Here is a 20,221-nt window from a genome sequence, read left to right on the forward strand (position 1 = left end):
ATTTATTGTCATGCATACTTGCAGTAATACTGCCTTGATTTGCAACTGAATGGTAGCAACCTGGAATGACCAGCTTCCACAAACAATGACCACATGCTTCTCTACCAAGAGAGCAGCTCTCATTCGGGTATCCTTGCGCTTCAGTTCAGGAGCCAGCTCAGCATACAACTCCAGGAAGGTTGTTTTACGCAGCCAAAAGTTCTTTAGTCTCTGCTCTTCATCCCAAACCTGCATGACAATGCCATCTCACCACTCGGAGCTAGTTTCCCTAGCCCAAAAATGACGATCCAATGAATATATCAATATCCAATGAGTATATCCAATGAGTCTCCCAAAGCTAAATAAGGGCCAGAAAGCTGGGATCCATGTTTTCTGTCTACAGTTGCTCAAGTTGGCAGGAATGTAAAACACAAACCCAGAGAAGAAAAGAGATGGCTGATAGGACATATTTCACATTACTATCATGCCTAGTGTTACCTTTGCACTTTCCTATAGGACTTAGTGAGTGAAGATGACCCAAGGAACTGTGGGATGCATACCCACAATGCTTTACTTTTTCTATCGAGGGAACTACAGATGAGGCCATGAGTTGGCAAGTATCCAGTTTTGGCAACTTCTGCCTGTAGACAGCACTTTAATCGCCGAAACTTGCAAGTGTAGACATAGCCTAACCTTCTCGGGGCTCGCAGCTTCAGGCCATCACAGGTGTAGGGAGGTACAGCAGCATGTTGAGGCTCCTCTCCCTTGGCCAGGAAGGGCCAAAATTCAGGGTTTTTAAAGACGGTGGCCCAGAGACTGGGCTAAGGAAGCCCTGCAATAAGATCAGCACTTTTGGCAGTTGGAGATCTTTTTGTGGGAGTCACCTTAGCCCGGGGCTGCACAGTCCCTGAAGCCCCTTTCTTAATCCAGCTCTCTGCATAGCACCCAACACAGCTAGTACTGTTGTGGCAGGACATCACTGTATACCCAGCGCAAGGACTCATGCAGGAGCTCTTAGGCTTAGTCAACCCCATTAATCTAAGCCTGTGATTTTCAAAGTAGGGGTCACAACCCAGTGCTGGGTCTGGGTGGCTTTGCTGTCCAGCGAGCAGGTGACTAGCCAGGATTGTGAAGACAGGCTTCCTGCCTGTTCTGGCACCACACACCGCACTGCAGGCTGGGAAGTGGCCAGCAGCGGGTCCTACAGCGCGACTCTACAGCCTGCCCTCCCCCCCCCCCCAGCACGGCTCCACGCTCCCATTGGCTGGGAACCGGCCAATGGGAACTGATGACAGTGCCTGTGTGAGAGCCGCGCGCGGAGCCGCTTGCGCCCCTCTGCCTAGGCCTCAGACCCGCAACTTGGCTGCCTCAGGGCTGTGTCACAGGCATCGGCCATTTTCTTCGACTGGGTCACGGGGGGAGCGTGAAAGCGACTGGTCTAAGGGAAACCAGCGCTCCCTGGGGGCTCCCGGTCAGCTCTCCCGTCCACCCCGCCTACTCTTCTCCTCCTAGGGAAGAACCCGAGCGGGCAAGAGAGCACTCGGAGGTCGATCTGTCACGACTATGCAGACACAATAAATCAACCGCCAATGGCTCAATCGCCGCAGCGTCTTTCGCGTAGCTAAGACAAGCCCTCGGTCCAGGCCTCGTTCGACGTCTGGGAAACTACAAGTCCCAGAATGCAGCGCGTAGGAGAACGCGCTGGCCAATCAACATAGAACCTCTCCGCCCCAGCGCAGAGCTAGTGGGCGGCGCCTGCGCCCAAGAAGAACAGCGGGGGCGAGTGTCGCTTGGCCGCTGCTCCCGGCCGGCCCCGCTAGCTGGGCTATGGCCGCCGCCGTGCTGCTGGCCGCGGCGCTGGGCGGGGGGCTGCTGCTTGTCGCTCGTCGCTACTTGTCCGGGGCCGGCCGGGCTTCGCGCAGCGCGGCCGCAGCGCTGATGCGGGGCAAGACGGTGATCGTGACGGGCGCGAACAGCGGGCTGGGCCGGGCCACGGCGGCCGAGCTGCTGCGCAGGCAGGCTCGCGTGATCATGGCGTGCCGGGACCACGGCCGCGCCGAGCAGGCGGCCCGCGAGATCCGCGCCGAGCTGGGCGCCCAGGCGGAGGGCGGGGAGCTGGTGGTCAGGGAGCTGGACCTGGCCTCGCTGCGCTCCGTGCGCCGCTTCTGCCAGAGGGTGCTGCAGGTACGGGGGGCGGGGGGGGGGGTATTGGGGAGAAGTTAGGCGGCGGCAATGGGGGCTGAAGAAAGGAGGGGTGAGGGCGGGCTGGGGGAGAGTGGGGCGCTGAGAAGAGCTAAGGGCAGACCTGGGGGGGGGGGGGGTGCTGAGGAAAGTGAAGGGGGAGGAAAGGGTGAAGGAGGAGAGGGTTGTGCTCAGGAGAGAGAGAAGTTGCTTTGGGTTATACAGGGCCTTAGTGAAGATAGGTTGGGAAACCCTGCCTTAGACCAACGCATGAGTCCAGACCCAAATATGGGTCACCTTACATTTCAAAAGGGTCTCCAGGTGGCTCTTCAGAAGCCATTCACACATTTTTTTGAATTGCCGTGGGTCACCAAGTCTTCCTGAATTGTCAAAATGAGTCCCCATCAGGAAAAGGTTGGGAACCGCTGGTCTAAGGGCAGAGAACCTTGGTGATAGTCAGGGATGGGGAGGATACCCAGCTACCTGGAGATAGGGTGAGTCAACACCTGGATGCAGGGAATCTTTGCAAGAGGATGCACTAGGGATGTTAGATAGCAGGTACTAAGGTAGTCAACTAACCACATGGAATCTTAGTTGTTAGTCAACTATTCTGTAGTCCCTGGGGGTGGCAGCCAGTGCTCTCCTGGCCCTGCTCCCAGAGAGCTCCCTGCTACCCTGTGTTGCTGCTTCTGTATCAAAGGCAGCAGCACAGGATGCAGGCTGGGAGCTGGTTCCTGAGGGGAGCCAATTTAAAAACAAACTCTTACTTGCAGGTGAGCTGCCTGCCATCGCATGCTGCTGCCTCTGATACAGAGGCAGGTGGCAGCAGCCCTTGTCCATGGCGGTGGTGGAGGCAGCGGGGGAGTGGTAGCTTCTCACAGACAGGCTGGTGGGATGAGGGGAGGGGGAGGCTACCATGAAGCAGCCTCTATTCACAGTGGCCTGGGCTGCCTATGGATGGAGGCTGCTTCAGCAGCAGTTGGGGGCAAAGGGACAGGCAGCATCAGGAAGCCAGTGGTGGGAGAAGCCGGCTTTTAAGCTTGGCTACAGAGGGGTAATATCAAGAGTGTACTGTGTCTCTGATCACTTTGACTTTGTCAGGCCTGTCCTGGATCCTCGTTTGTGAGGGGCTCGTTAGGGTCATGCAGGGTTTACTAAGAGACTTTGTGGAAGGGCATGAGCAAGTTAACCGACGGTTTCACTAGGCATCTTGTAGATACAGGCTACATTGTTTTAGAGATACAGTAAACTTCTGATAATCTGGCACCTTTAGAACCCAGGGGGTGCCGGATTATCAGATATGCCAGACTATTGGAAAGGAGGGGGCTATGAGGGGTCTGGGTGGAGTGGAGGGATGCACCCCTCGGCGCTAGGGGACCAACCCAGCAGCACCCCAGCTACTCTGCCCAAGGCGTCCCCAAGTCAGCCGCTGCTGAAACTGACCAGCGGCTGACTCCGGGAAGCCCGGTGCAGAGCAGCTGGAGTGCTGCCAGGTTGGTCCCCTAGCACTGCCCCTTGGCGCTAAGGCCGTGGTCCCCAACCCAGTGCCCACGGGTGCCATGGCGCCCGCTGGGCCCTTTACGTGCGCCCGCGGAGCAATCTGGGCTGGCCCTGCCCCCGGGCATGCGGCAGTTGCCAGCCTCGGGTGCATGGCCGGCCCTGGCCCTGCCCCTGCCCCCAGGTGCGCCGCGCGTGCCCTTGCCGGCCCTGGCCCTGCCCCCAGGTGCACCGCGCGTGCCCTTGCCGGCCCTGGCCCTGCCCCCGGGTGCGCCGCACGTGCCCTTGCTGGCCCTGGCCCTGGGGGCGCTGCGCGTGCCCGCACCAGCCCCGGCCGCATGAAACCTGGGCAGCCCCTGCCTCGGATCGCAGCACATGCCGCTGCCGGCCTCGGGCGTGCGGCGCATGCTTGACCCCGCCCCCAGTCACCTGGCCTGTGAGTGGCCCTGCCCCCATATGCACAGCGTGTGAGCGGCCCCGCCCCCAGGCGCCCGGCAGCCCCAAAAGGTTGGGGACCACTGCGCTAAGGGACCAACCTGGCAGCACCCCAGCTGCTCTGCCCCCGGCTTCCCCGAGTCAGCTGCTGGTCAGTTTCAGTAGCGGCTGAATAGGGGAAGCCGGGGGCAGAGCAGCTCCAATTGTCCGGCTGCCTGGAGCACTTCCAGGTTCCAGGTGGTGCCTGCCAGACCATTGGATGCCGGACCACTGGAATTTTACTGTATTACAAAATAGAGGAAATGATGTATGTTGCAGGAGATTGTACATAATGGTTGAAAATAAGCAAATGCTGGAACTGCCTTCCTGTAAAACTAGTAAATATTTTTATATAACTTTCTTAAACCCATGAAACATCTTAACACTTGATGTTTCAACCTAATTTCACATTAATAATGTAATGTAGTGGTCTCCAACCTTTTTCAGCCTTTTGAATTTAAGTGCAATCCAAGATCTGCCTGCAACTTGCACCACCTCCCTTCCCACCTCTTCTCCAAGGCTCCACTCCTGCTCATTCCCATCCTCTCTTCCTTCCTCATTTCCCCCAGGCAGGGGCAGTGGGTTGGGGTGCAGGCTCTGGTCTTGCGTTAAGAGATTTGGAGTTGCTCTGAGCTGAGCTTGGGGCAGGGAATTGGGATGTACAAGGGGGTTCAGGGTACAGGCTGTGTAAGGGAGTTTGGGTTTAGGGGGAGCTCAGGGTTAGGGCAGGGACTTGGGGTGCAGGAGGGGGGTTCATCACTGAAGCAAGGGTTCAGGATGCAGCCTTCATTAGACACTGCTTTCCATAGCTGGTGCAGTGGGGCTAAAGCAGGCTCACCCCTGCCCTGGCCCTGCACCACTCTGAAAAGCAGCCGACAAACTCCCTTCATCCCAAGGCCTGTTGTGACCCCCTCTGTTCTGTGGTGATAGAATACAGGGTGGGAGAGTGGGCAGCCTGACATCAACACCCGTTCCTCTTCCTTTCCTGCCCTACCCTGCCCAGCAAGCATGGGGGCCGGGGGAAGACAGCTCCAAGACAAAGGGCAGGAGATGCACAGCAGTGAGGGTAGGGGCAACTGAAGTGCCAGCTTTTGATGATAACCTCTTGGCCAAACTTGTCAGGATCACCTGTAAGAGGCTCCAGGATCTAGCAGTAGATCCTGGTCTACTGATTGGTGACCACTGATTCATCCTTTTGATCCTATAATGTAATTTGCTTGGAGGCTGGTGTCATTTCTGTTCTTACATGTTTGCAGGACAATAGTGATTGTGAGGTACCAGAAAGGAACTGTATCCTGTACCCTTTCACATAGATAGGGCCAAGAGGGTTGCGGGGGGGGGGGAGATGTTTTGGTTTTTTTGGCCGCCAGATTTCTGGGCACAATTCACAGGGCATGTCCATGCACTTGGAAGTGAGGCGTAACATACATGTAAGCAAGAAAACTAGAAGGAAATTAATCAGGTCCCAGTTGTCACTTTTAGGATTTTACTATCCAGTCTTAGGAGCAGGGGATGGCTTCTCTGATGCTGGAGAACTGGGAGGCTTAACAACCTCCTTCTCTTCTTGATACTTGTTAATATGGACAAAAAGTGAATAATCTTGGCTTAAATAAAGATGAGATCTAAGCATGAATGTCAACATGACATGCCAGATTCACTTCAAGATGTGATAGTTCTTACTACTTTCTAACTTGAAGAACAATAAAGAAAATCCAGTCAAAATTATCAAATTTCTCCTGGGTCACCTCAAACTGAATAATTTTGATGCAAAAATCCACTATTCAGTCAGTTTCTGAGCCATAGGACACTGTTTGAGGCACTTGTTTTTTACTTTAAATGAAAAGCTGGATTGGAATATTTTTGTGAACATTTTACTGTGTTGTAACTATATACTTAAAGGACAGTTATAAATCTATTTATGGGGTATTTTAAAGATGTCTCACCCATGTGTCTAGACAGAAAAGCATAGCACTATTTTAAGTCTGAACACTAATCCAAGATTCCCTGGAAGAAATCATGACAGAAAGGCTTATATTTTAGAGGAAAAAGGCTAAATGTTCCTTGAAAATCAATAGGATCACCACACACTTGGGTAACTAACTACAATGCTGAAACAGTTGTCAAACTGAATTTAACAGTGAAAGAAATACCAAATGAGAAGGAATGGTCAAAAAGTCTACAATTGTAGGCCTCTCAGTGCATGTTTACACTAGGAAATTATTTTGAAATAAACTATTTTGAAATAGCTCGTCTCCGCTATGGGGAAGCCTCGAAATTAGTCCAGGGCAGGCCCTTTAATGTGGATGTGCTACCTCAACTTAGAGCCCTAGGAAGCACTGGGGAGTACCACCTTTATTTCTAGTGGTATCGTCCATATTAGAATATTTTCAAAATGGCTAAAATGATTGAAATGACCAGTTTTAGAAATACTTCTAAAGGACTGTAGTATGTATGCACTTATATTATTCCTCTCCTTTTCTGAAATTGACTCCTTGTTGAAACTGTCTATAAGATAAAGGAGGTTCATAGATTGATAGGATGATGCACAGCTGGCACTCCCACAGCCTAACTTACATTATGGGTGTTCAGATACTAGAATTCTAATTTGAAATTTTCTTTTTGCTTTTTAATCTTACTGTACAAAGAGAATCTCTGCATTGTGTTTGCAAAGTAATATGCTTGCTTCAGTGATACATTTCACTATGAAGCTAGGGGAAAGACTGTTGGATTATTTCTGCCTCACACATGAGGAACCCAATCCTGTGAGATACTGAGCATCCTCAGCTCCAACTGAAATTAGTAGCAGTTAAGGGGACTTAATGATTTGTAGGATCAAGCCTCGGCTAGATTTAATTATTTACTAAATTCCAAATGCAGGATCAGATTCTGCTTTGTTATTCTTGTGCCACTGACAGAATGTGGGGACTATTACATTTCAAAGGTATAAATAAGGATAGAATCTGGCCAGCAGAAAACTTCTTACTGGTGGTTGGTAAGGAAAAAAAGAGTTCAGCTTGATTTCCAGATCCTATGTTAAAGATGCAGGATAGGTAGAAAAATGGGGGGAAGGGGGAATTCTTTGCTTATAAACTGAGCATTCAGATTGGAACATTTTCACATGATTGAAATAATTTATCACAGTGGAAGCACATTTGAAACTCCTAATCCTATTGTTGTTTTGTGTGCACAGACTATACCGGGTTCAGAACATATGGATTTGGACCTTAGCTGTCTGTTACCTGTTTTACTTTCTGATTATTGTTCATTGGCACAACATAATACCTTCATCCAACATAGTTGAGTCAAATTTCAAATTGGTATCATTGTTTGAAATCATTTAATAGCAATGTTTTCAAAATTAGTTGTAAAGATAATTTTTCTGTAATCAGATGAGGGATTTAAAACATTTTGGAGGTGTTTAACTCCAAGTCCCTGCCTCAAAGACCTAGATTATCTTTTAGTTCGTTGTCCCAGTCATGGAGCCTATTGTGCTAGGCAGTGTATTTTAGGCTTCTTAATGCTATCCAGTCAGCTTGTTTCAAATGTCACATCCTAATTTATTTTATTGATGTGGAAAGAAACTGGTATTATAAGAATAACTTCAGTGATTTCCATTTTAAAAAATGCTATGCTTAAAAAATGTTTATTTTATCTGTTCTCAGAGTAACACAGGCCCCCCACATTCTATGTGATTTGATATTCCTTTTCCTGACAACTACCAAAACACACTCTTTCAAGATATTTAAAAATAATAATCTTAAAATCCCATTTTAGAGGATGAACCGTTTTTCTAATAAAGGTCAATTAATACAATTAATCTTAACAGGTTGTTGTCTTTATAAATCTGATTATTTTTGCTATTTAAAGGAAGAGCCGAGGCTGGATGTGCTCATCAATAATGCGGGGATATTCCAGTGTCCATACATGAAGACAGAGGATGGTTTCGAGATGCAGTTTGGTGTCAACCACTTGGGTCACTTCTTGCTCACTAACCTCCTCCTTGGTCTTCTCAAAAGTTCTGCCCCAAGCAGGATTGTGGTAGTTTCTTCCAAACTTTACAAATATGGAGAGATCAACTTTGAAGACTTGAACAGTGAAATAAGTTACAATAAAAGTTTTGGCTACAGTCGGAGTAAACTGGCAAACATACTATTTACAAGGGAGCTAGCTCGCCGATTGGAAGGCACAGGTGTCACTGTGAATGTGCTTCATCCTGGTATTGTCCGAACCAATCTAGGCAGATATATAAATATTCCTTTGCTGGCAAAACCCCTCTTTAATTTGGTGTCATGGGCTTTCTTCAAAACCCCATTGGAAGGAGCCCAGACTTCTATTTATTTGGCCTCTTCTGCAGAAGTAGAGGGTGTATCAGGCAAGTATTTTGGGGATTGCAAAGAGGAGGAATTGCTGCCTAAAGCCATGGATGAGTCTGTTGCAAGAAAACTGTGGGATATCAGTGAAGTGATGGTTGGATTATTAAAATAAATGCTTGGGGGGTGGGGAAAGGCTTACTGAAAAGAATGAATATAACATACTTTGCCATCATGACATTTTCTGCAGTGGTATCTCCCCTTTCAGTGGTGTGAAACACAAATTTACTTTGTTCATAGATTTGAAAAGTTGCTCGAGTAATTTGTACAGCTCTCTTAAACCTATATTGGAAAAAATACAGAGGCAGACTGTTGGTTTATTTTTTTTATCATTAAATTGCTTTGGAAAGCTACTTGTTCTACAAATAAGTTCTTTGCTATGGAATGTATATGCTTGTCTTCCACTGTGATGTCAAACATAAAATTGAACTGTATTGTACATGAAATACATGGCTGTTTGCTGTTTTTCTTGTAGGTTTCGTAAATCTTTCCAAAAGGGTTAGTGAACAATTCATGCAATTTTAGCATGGATAATTCCACCAGGGACTTGAGCTCTTTTCCACTGTAATCTTCTAAGCTTCTCACAAATGTTTCATAGAACAAAGACTTTCCACAACTACATGATATTGGCTACCTTGAACAGGAACTATATCAAGCCATATTACAACTCATAAGTCAGATATTTTTCACGGTGATCTGTCTTCCATTTATTTGATATATCAACTTGTCAAGCAGGTTCTCTTTCATTTGAGCCAAACCTGTTCTTTTGCAGATATAGATCAGGTCCATAAGCCTCAATGCATTAGGCTCAATGTAATATGGCCAACAGGTCTTCCTGGTAGCTTCTGTGTAAATGCTCATTTTCTTAGCCCTACTAGTGTATAAACTGTAAAAATGTGATCAATAAACTTTTACACAAAGTTGACAAAAATAGCATTGGCAGCTATCCTACAGAGGTTTGGAGAGTCTACTATAAAGAGATGATAGAATTAAAGTAAGCCAGAAATAAATCTAGGAAAATTACATGAAAATGACTCCTTCATTGTTTATAATAAATTCAGTAACTGTTTCTTGTTAATTATGATTTGTTAGTTTTTTAAGTAATTATATTTAACACTACCTTTATATTTCTTTAAAAAATAATGTTACCATTAATTGGAAGTACTCTGGGGTCTTGATTACTACAGGGTGGACCTCTCTGGTTCACCACCCTTGGGACCTGACAATCCTGCATGAGGGATTTTGCCAGACCAGGGGAGGTCATATATGGTCCATCTGACACCTCTCCCTATGACACAAAAATGCTTTTTTATAAATAATACTGAGAACCATCCCCTAGAGAGGATGGATATGATTAGAGAATAAACAAGTATTCAACCTGTGAAGTACTGTTTTACATTTATCCTGAGTCTTTCATGTAAAACAATCCCCAAATGACTATATGAAATACCATTGAAATGCAAGCCGGGTTGGAGTGAAAAGCATCAGCCAGCTACCAGGCAGCATAGTGCTCGGGCAAGGGGAAGTTTTGACCAACTGCATAGGGCACAATCTTTTAAAAAAAACAAGATAGATTCTCTCAAATTGTTACAGGCCAGAAGATACTTTAGAACTAAAGGTAAAGTAAATAGGACTCAAATTTATTATCTGAGATCTGCTTTTCCATTGCAACTCCCATCCACAACTGTGTGCATGTTATAAGAAAGTCATGGATGTGTATTGGGGCATAGCTTGCAAAGAAAAGTGCCATGTTCAAATAATTGATCATCTTTCTATACATACCTGCAGTTCATGTGAGAATAATTTGGGCGGTGAAGTTGCATAAAGAGCAGAATCTGTATAGTGTTCCAGGTGAAATTACTAGCATATGCCAGAGCAACCTCAGGAAAAGCAAAGGTAAAGCTGAGTGAAGGTAAGATGCTGTAATTATCAAACACTGACCATAGGGTGTGATAATTTGACTTATTGCAGAAAGGAGATCTTTTTGTCTGCTCAGAACTGGAAGCAAGTGAGAATACTCTGGATATATTTGCTGTGTGGCTCAGATGAGACCGTGTTTATCATGTGTATGTAAAATACCTGAAAAAGAAAAGTCCTGTCAAAGGTGAATTGGTGTGCCTTGGAAACAATAGTGCAAGCTTCCTTCATCTGCACTAGAGCTGACTTTAATCTGCTGCCTATGAGGTTGACGGTTTAGTTCAGGCTGTGTGATACTGAGTTGTGGTTTCTCTTTGGAGACTACTGAGAGAGAGTGTTGGTTTTGATGTGAGCAACTGGACAGATGTCAGCCAAAGCCTTTGTCCTTCAGAAAATGAATTATCCTCAGCCCTGGATCAGGACCCTAGAAGCTATATGAAAGTACTTCAAAAAGTAGTTTTTCCTGCCTGAATTTGGGTTTGAATCAGCAATCTGGAGGTGAAAGGTTCCACACATCCCATTCCAAATTCCCTGAGCTTTCAATGGAAAGCTTCAGAGAAGTGGCCAAGTTAGTCTGTAACTGGAAAAGTTTAAAAAACAACTAATAATCTTGCAGCATGTTAAAGACTAACAAAATATGTAGATGGTATCATGAGCTTTTGTAGGCACAACCCACTTCTTCAGATAGTTGTTTGGGGCAACTTGGTACAAGTGACTAAAGTTCCAACATGCCCTCACCTGAATTAAGAATGAGGGCAGCATAACTAAGCTGAGGACTAACAGAGGTGCGCAGAACCAAAGAACAGTGTGTTGAGTCCAGGACTGCAAAGTTAGAGGTAGAAAAGTTTTCCAGGAAATGCAGATATCTCATTACTACAATACATATAATAGCTTTCAGCTGAGTTTGGGGTCATATTGTGATAGGTGCCAAGCATCTACATAGAAAATCTCAAGGTTACAATCAAATGCCTTCTGCTAAGTGGCTTACAATCAGAATAGACAAGGCAGGCAAAGATTGGGCTAAAAAAAAAAAACCATTTTCAAGAGGAGAGAACAGGCAATAAGACTTTAAAGGAGAACATTTCTAAAGTACATAAGTGGTAATTCTGCACCTTAATTCCTAGGCACAGGCAAGTTTGAAAATTTTCCTAAGGGTATTTCTACACAGCAGGCCTAAATCCAAAATAAACTATGCAACTTGAGCTATGTCGGTTGTATAGTTTAAGTCGAAATAAGTTATTTCAGATTTTGGCACCATCTACACAGCAGGAAGTCTGAGAGAGAGAGCACTCTTCTTCCAACTTCCCTTAATACTCATAAAATGAGGGTTACAGGAGTCAGAGTAAGTAGTCCTCCAGCTGGACATTATTTGAACATTATGTTGAAATAACTGCTTGTGTGTAGATGCAGACTGTTATTTTGGAATAACAATTATTCCGAAATAACGCTGCTGTGTAGATGTACCCTAAGAGATTTGCGCAAGGTCAGACTGGCAGAACGGAACTTCAATATTCCTAAGGGCAGTCTGGTACCCTAATCAGTAGACCATCCTTCTTATCAAAATGGTTATCTGCAAATTAATTTGCCACCAGCTTTTGTTATTTGCAAACTGTTTACATATTAAAGAAAAAGTACACAAGAAAATACCAAGTAATTATCTCTTGGGACACACACATTGTATGAAGTCCCAAAATCTACCACTTAGGAGGCAGGTATACATATCATGAGTCTTCCAGTACAAATTGTCCATCTTAATATGAGCTAAATGATCAGTTTTTCCCATGATGCAATGAAAAAATATTTAAACTCTCATTTCATTCTTTTATGTTTGCTTAGTTTGCCCATGTAAGTTTTCTACTATAAAAAGTATCACAGACTTCAAAGCCTGGATCCTGTGAGGGCATGACGGGATTTTGCAACTGGATAGTTCTCAGTTTAAGTACATTTGATTTATTTTCACCTCAGGCCATAAAGAAAATAAACAACTTGTAAAAGTTGTTCATATAATTTTAGTGTGCAAGGCCTGTTCCCCTTTTCATATACATTTTCCCAAGCTAATCTTGAAGGGGCTATTTGGCAAAAAGATCCAGGAGGCCTAGAAAACAATCATTTTTGATGTGTCTCAGAGTGGAGCTGCTATTTCTCATAACAGAAAAAAAAAAAGTCTCCCTACAGACTTCTTACCTCAGCTACCATCATTGCCCTCGCACCTGTTGTGACTGGACTCAAATTTGAGAGCTTAAATATTTGAATATTTAATTGATTCAAAATGTTCTAAACAACGCGGTGAAGAAAGGATGTTTCTAATCATCCTTCAAAAAGGCTGTCACACTAGCTGTCTAATAATGTTAACAAACCTCTCCTTCCAGTTGGAATTTTTTACTTATTAATAGAACCCTGCAAATCCATGGATCTCTGCTTTATATCCACGGGTATCTGCATCCAGATCAGATGTGGATACAAACACCTAGGGCTCATTTTTGCGAATACAAAAGTTTGTATCCGTGCAGGCCTCTCCTTATTAAATATTTGCAGATAAAATGAAGGAGACTTACTGTAACTAGAAGTCTCAGTTACAATGGTCAGATGGCCTGCATGCCATGAATTCTGCAATGTACTGAGGTAATATCTTTTCTTGGACAAATTTAATGGCAAAAGAGATGTTTAGCTCTTCAGTTGGCTGAAATTGAGCTGACTATGAAACTCAAAAGCTTGTCTCTTTCACCTACAGAGGTTGGCCCAATAAAAACTACCTCAATCACCTTGTCTATCTGACATCCTGGCATAGTATAAAAACACTAAAGCAACAATGAAAGCTGCAAACGTGAGCATTAGGCTTAAAATACAGCCCAATTCTGCAAGGTTTGCCTGCTGCCTGGGATACTAAACTCCCGGGATGAAATTCTGGCCCTTTTGAAATCTGATAATTTTGCAGTTGGGCCAGATTTCACTTCTCATTCACTTAAAGTGGAGTCAGTGGACATTCAAGTGTGACTCTAAGCATTGTAGGATGAGGCCATTATACTCCTTAGAAGTCTATGTGCCCAGGTTCCCTCCTGCTCACTTCTGTGTTAGAAACATTAAGTTTTGGGCAGATTAATGTGCATGTCCCTTTCCAAAAAGACTTTACAATCCAAGTCTTTATTATATGGACATTAAAGATTCGAAGGCATTTTCTGTAAGAGTGAGGGTCCTCCACTTGATTATCCTTTGCCAATATTATTACCTCCAACTTTCTGTTGCTCTGTGAGTCAATTCTCGAGTTAGCTACTACTCTCCATCCATGCCAGAGATGACGGAAGGTCAGTGGTGAGTGAAGTGATTCCTGCATATGAAGGGCCCAATGCTATAACCATCATCCTGTAGTTCTATGGGAGCCCAAGTGACTCTGTGTGCGAATAGAGATTGTTGTAGGGTGAGATGCATGTGGATAACAGGGGCTTCAGCACATACATTGAAGATGAACAGCTACATTTCCAAAGGTTTAATTGATTTAACTTAATAGGGTTCTTGAGACAACCCAGCCTGATTTTCTGAGATGCTGAATACCTAAAATGTCAGTTGAAGTCAACAGAAGGTACAGTTGCTCAAAACTCCCATTGGCAGAAAAACGTTGAATTCCAAAGTTTCTCAGTGAAAAACATAAGACTTTTTTGTGTGAAAAGTTTTGCATTTTTTCCATATGTATCCATGGTCATGTGTTGTTAATTGTATTCCAGTAACATTAAGGCTCCCACCAAGCCTGGGGCCAAGGCACAGTAGAAGCAGACTAGGAGATGATGTATTGTCCTTTGTAATCACAAAACAAAGGCAACAGTGGTGTCCCCGTAAGCATATTTGGAACAAAGGTTAAGTTCTATCAAACTACTTTGCCTTTTGAATTTATTTATTTAAATAGTGAGCTTATGGACACTTATTATTTTAAAAAGGGGTTAAAACATCTGGGAAAATGTAAATGGTCATTGCTTCAACAAAACAGGAACACTGTTGCTGTGGAAAACACATAAAATGACAGGAAATGGCTTAATGGGGAGGTGTTCAATTTTAAGGATTTTGTTGACAGAAGTTGATGAGTGAAAATATTGTATTCAATAAGGACCATGGAATTTTGATGCAGCCTAGAGGGACAGCTTTGTACTATGGTGGTCTAAATTGGGATTTTACATTAATGTAACCAATCAGAACCCTTGTTAAAGCTAGAGTCAAAAGGGAAGACTGAGCAAAGGCACCACAAAGTTTATCTTTTGCTCATCTGGAAGAGTTTATTTTAAAAACAGAACATTGTTTGCTGCTGTTGAAATGAAAGTGTGAGAGTTGCGGCTTTCTTCTGATGCCATCTGGCAGATGATTTACTGGTGTATGGTATTCACTAATCCAAATAACCCTGTGTGTGGTAACCATTGTCTCTGTACTGATTATGCAGCTGGGTTAATTGAACTTTAGAGGGCTCACGCAATACTATCAACAGTGGTAGTGTAGATAATTTAAAATTAGCATAGTGTTAAGGAAATGTATATGATATAGAACATACCTGCCAAATTCATGGTGTTTTTATTAAGAATCCTCCCTTTTATTGACACTAATTCAAATTGTTGTATGCAGTATAATTGTAGCCGTGTTGGTCTCAGGATATTAATAAAAGATATTACCTCACCCACCGTGTCTCCCTGTATTCATATCAACATTTTGCCTCAATTCTGTAGTCTTAATTCACCACATAAATGCTCGTTCCATGCAGATTACTTAATTGAAATCAATACCAACATAACCTTAGAATAACACATTCGTGTATTGGACTTACTGCTTACCATTCACAATGCTTTCTCCTTTCGATTTGTTTAATAGTTTTGTTAATTATATAGTTCAGTTTTTTGTTATACCTAAGAATTGAGTAAATATGGAAGAATCACATACCTAGTGTTAGGAAGTGGACTTTTCTGCTATCAGTTTGATTGCAAATAGGACAAGAACACAATGTGGAAAGGTGGGAAATAGAATTCATTTTCCCTTCTTTTGGCATTGGGTTTGAATTCATTACATTCAAAGTTTAAGGCCAGATCCTCCCCAAGCTGGTGCAGTGACAGGGAGCAGAAGCACTGTTCATCAGACCCCATGCTGTAGATTTTTTGCTCACTTCACGCATTCTTCACAACAGACTGGTGAAAGTGGGGGGAGGAGAAAGGTGTTACTTCATTTGTCCACTGAGCAGACGTATCTCTAACTCACTATCCTATCTGCTCATGGCCTACTTTTTGAATGGTTTAGGACTAGACAACCTTTAAATTGCAGATGTGGTACATGGGCTTGAAAGGCTGAGGCTTTTTCCTGCAGCCATATTGTAAGATCTGAGGGTTTTCTCTGCCTGCCACACTGGGAGAGCAGCAGCCATGAGCCAAGAAGCAGAAAGTCATGTCCTCACATTCCATGTAAATTACATTTAAACAATGTAGGATTTGGTCTTAAGAAGGTGATCCTGTCCTGATAGTACCCACCATCACCACATAAAGAAACAGATATTAACATACTTAATGAAAATGAGGATAGCATTCTGTCTGTCAAGAAATCACTTATCAACAGTTGGGACTGTAAAATCCCTACCTGTTTATTATTTTATATTTATGGTCCCCACTTCTTTGTTGTTTATCCATATGGTCTTTGTCTGGTTCTTTGTTTCTGTCTGTTGCATAACTAATTTTGCTAGGTATAAATCTACTATGGTGGTAGGGTATCATTGGTTAAAGAATTGTTTTACAATATGTTAAGGTTGGTTAGAAATATTGCTTATTAATGTTTTAGTAAAGGGATTGGTTACAGTGCAACTAAGTAGCATTCAAGTTTCACTGTAGAAACTGGAGCCCAAAAAGAAGTTCTTTTGAAACCAACTTTAAGACACAACCCAAAGTTGCCAAACCTCAACGCCTTGCTAGTTACACCATGCAGAAGCTGGTGTTCCTGGATGACCTATCTGACCTTGACTGGCCACCAGGAAAAGTTCATCTGCTTTATTGGGAATGCTAAGCATAGTATGCTTAGTGTGTGCATTAAGTTTTGGTGATTGTTAATAAATTGGGGTTAAGGATATTACTGTGTAAGTCTCTTTCACTGGTAAAAAGTCCCTGCAGACCCATAGAGCTGAGTTCACTGTGAATGGGTGTTTTCCTCTGAGTCCATAAAGAATGGGTGTTTGTCCTGAGTCCACCAAGAATGGGTGTTATATCTTGAGTCCTTGGAGGAGTAAAGCCTGAATCCACAGAGAGGTAAAATTGGGTGTCTTATACCCAGAACCTTAGGAATTGGGAAAGGATAGGGTGCCTAGATTAATAGGGTTATGGCTTGAGCCCACAGAAATGTAAAGGTAGGTTCACTAAAGAGCGTGCAGGTAACAGGCTACCATTAACTTATCTGCTGTCCTAGATTCTGATCCAAAGCCCAATAAAATAAACTGAAAGATTCATATAAATTCCAATTACTATGGTTCCACCTTGAGCGCTCAGATAGGTTCCTATCCATGGAGGGGGAAAGGCCCATACACTTTTCTTCCTTTGTCCATCAGCCTAGTAAAGGAAAGTTCATATTCAGCAAAACACCTTAAACACATGCTTAAGTTCAACCCTTTTACTCAACGTTTTTAACCATGTGCTGAAGTGTTTTGCTTAGTTCGGATGTTTGCTTTTAATGTACATATCTGGCTTTTTGAAACTACCATGGCTTTTTCTACTTTCAAAATTCAACCAGTTTAACTAAATTTGTGATTTTAAAATAATTTAAAGTGGTTCACAAGCCTGTCTGGATTCTCTTATTTTATTTTAAAACTATTCTATATCAATTCCTTATCAAGTTAAGTAAAATACCAATATGAAGCAGTTTTAAATTGAATTAAGAGCACCTACATGGGGTTTTGCACCAATTTAATGGTTTTGTTACATCAATTTAAACGCAATGTTAATTATTGGCAAGGCTAGCATTGCTGTTAATTGTGACTGTTAGGAGCACCTGTGTTGTGAAGCATTTGAAATGGTAGCTGATTCACAAAGCCCACTGTTGATTCACGATGTATATTCATCATCATTTTCATTAGTTTTGTTACCATCATCTCAATGGCAAATACAATGTTTATTATATCATTCTATAAGATGTTTAAACATTATATGACAAATACTTCCTAGCACCTGGCTCTCTGATTAACCTTTGCCCTCTATAGTTTGTTCTGCCCCTGCAGATTTTTGATGTGCACGTCTGCATGTGATCCAGGTGGTGAGTTCACTTATAATTAATGCATCCTTAGGCAAATTTATTATTCTTGGTCTAATTTGATTCCACAGAGCTCTGACAATGAAAGTCCACAATATGAAACTGCTAGGGACATGAATGTATACACAGACATCTGCAAGTAATGATGCTTTACTATATTTAATGCACTCTAAGTTCAACATTTTATCAAGATTGCTTAGATCTCTCTTTGAACACTAAATTAGGAATTCTAGCAAAGACAACATAGACTCATTAATATATATATACAATGTATTACAGTAACAGTGTTTGGTGGACTGAACTCATATTTCTGTAGTGTAGGTCTGATCTCAGTAGAGTACAGGTAATAGATTTTGAGACAGACATATGCATTGCAAAACTGTTTTCATAAGAGCCTTTTATGGACCTATTTCTCTCCCTCTCTTCCCTTATGTTTATTCCTATCTCTTTTAACCTTTTATTCCTTTATCTTTGTTTAAGTGAAACAAGAGAATACATATTTTTGGGGAAAAAACCACATTCTTATCCTGTAAAATCTATGATGTCCAACACTCTAACTGCTAGCCACATGTGGCTATTTGGCTGGTTGAGTCTGGCTATTTGGCCGGTTGAGTCTGGCTAATTCGCTGTATCAGAAGCCACTATAGTGGCTACTGCTTCAGAACTGGTTGGACACCATGGAGAGTATAGAAAAGCAAAGAGCAGAATATTGTGCTACCACAGAAGCAAACCAGGATATTGCAATTCAAGCAGGCATAGGCTTTATCTATACAGACACTAGGCTGGCACAGCTGTACCGCTGCAGCTGTGCTGCTAAGGTCGCCCGGGTAGTCCACTCTACACCAATGGGGGAGAGGTCTCCTGATGGCATAATTAAACCACCCCTAACTTGCTACGTCTGGGCGGAGAGCATCTCCTCCTATCCATACCAGCTCTTTAGTTGGTGAAATACTTCCTGTCTGGATGTTTTTATCATACCTAAACTGGAAAAAAAGTTTTACCAACAAAAGTGCTAATCATAGAATCATAGAATAATAGGACTGGAAGGGACCTCGAGAGGTCATCGAGTCCAGCCCCCCGCCCTCAAGGCAGGATCAAGCTCCGTCTACACCATCCCTGACAGATGTCTATCTAACCTGTTCTTAAATATCTCCAGAGAGGGAGATTCTACCACCTCCCTTGGCAATTTATTCCAAATTTGACCACCCTGACAGTTAGGAATTTTTTCCTAATGTCCAATCTAAACCTCCCCTGCTGCACTTTAAGCCCATTACTCCTTGTCCTGTCCTCAGAAACCAAGAGGAACAAATTTTCGCCTTCCTCCTTGTGACACCCTTTTAGATATTTGAAAACCGCTATCATGTCCCCCCTTAATCTTCTTTTTTCCAAACTAAACAAGCCCAGTTCATGAAGCCTGGCTTCATAGGTCATGTTCTCTAGACCTTTAATCATTCTTGTCGCTCTTCTCTGTACCCTTTCCAATTTCTCCACATCTTTCTTGAAATGTGGCGCCCAGAACTGGACACAGTACTCCAGCTGAGGCCTAACTAGTGCAGAGTAGAGCGGCAGAATGACTTCACGAGTTTTGCTTACAACACACCTGTTGATACAACCTAGAATCATATTTGCTTTTTTTGCAACAGCATCACACTGTTGACTCATATTCAACTTGTGGTCCACTATGACCCCTAGATCCCTTTCCGCCATGCTCCTTCCTAGACAGTCGCTTCCCATCTTGTATGTATGGAACTGATTGTTCCTTCCTAAGTGGAGCACTTTGCATTTCTCTTTATTAAACCTCATCCTGTTTACCTCTGACCATTTCTCTAACTTGCTAAGGTCATTTTGAATTATGTCCCTATCCTCCAAAGAAGTCGCAACCCCACCCAGTTTGGTATCATCTGCAAACTTAATAAGAGTACTCTCTATCCCAATATCTACATCATTGATGAAGATATTGAATAGTACGGGTCCCAAAACAGACCCTTGAGGAACTCCACTTGTTATCCCTTTCCAGCAGGATTTAGAACCGTTAACAACAACTCTCTGACTACGGTTATCCAGCCAATTATGCACCCACCTTATCGTGGCCCTATCTAAGTTATATTTGCCTAGTTTATCAATAAGAATATCATGCGAGACCGTATCAAATGCCTTACTAAAGTCTAGGTATATGACATCCACCGCTTCTCCCTTATCCACAAGGCTCGTTATCTTATCAAAGAAAGCTATTAGATTAGTTTGGCATGACTTGTTCTTCACAAACCCATGCTGGCTATTCCCTATCACTTTATTACTTTCCAAGTGTTTGCATACGATTTCCTTAATTACCTGCTCCATTATCTTCCCTGGGACAGACGTTAAACTGACCGGTCTATAATTTCCTGGGTTGTTCTTATTCCCCTTTTTATAGATGGGCACAATATTTGCCCTTTTCCAGTCTTCTGGAATCTCCCCTGTCTGCCATAATTTTTCAAAGATCATAGCTAAAGGCTCAGATACCTCCTCTATCAGCTCCTTGAGTATCCTGGGATGCATTTCATCAGGACCTG

The 20,221-nt window shown here is 43.4% G+C and overlaps 1 protein-coding gene across 1 annotated transcript; it reads left to right on the forward strand.

Moving 5' to 3' along the window:
• The first annotated feature begins 1,719 nt into the window (after positions 1 to 1,719).
• RDH14 (retinol dehydrogenase 14) lies at positions 1,720 to 14,931 on the forward strand. The gene is made up of 2 exons (XM_075923446.1): positions 1,720 to 2,163; positions 7,999 to 14,931. Exons 1-2 carry the CDS (start codon positions 1,807 to 1,809, stop codon positions 8,614 to 8,616), a joined length of 975 nt encoding a protein of 324 aa, XP_075779561.1. The 5' UTR covers positions 1,720 to 1,806; the 3' UTR covers positions 8,617 to 14,931.
• The last annotated feature ends 5,290 nt before the right edge of the window (positions 14,932 to 20,221 follow it).

The sequence above is a fragment of the Pelodiscus sinensis genome, chromosome 3 (assembly GCF_049634645.1).
Source record: "Pelodiscus sinensis isolate JC-2024 chromosome 3, ASM4963464v1, whole genome shotgun sequence".
Taxonomy (NCBI): domain Eukaryota; kingdom Metazoa; phylum Chordata; order Testudines; family Trionychidae; genus Pelodiscus; species Pelodiscus sinensis.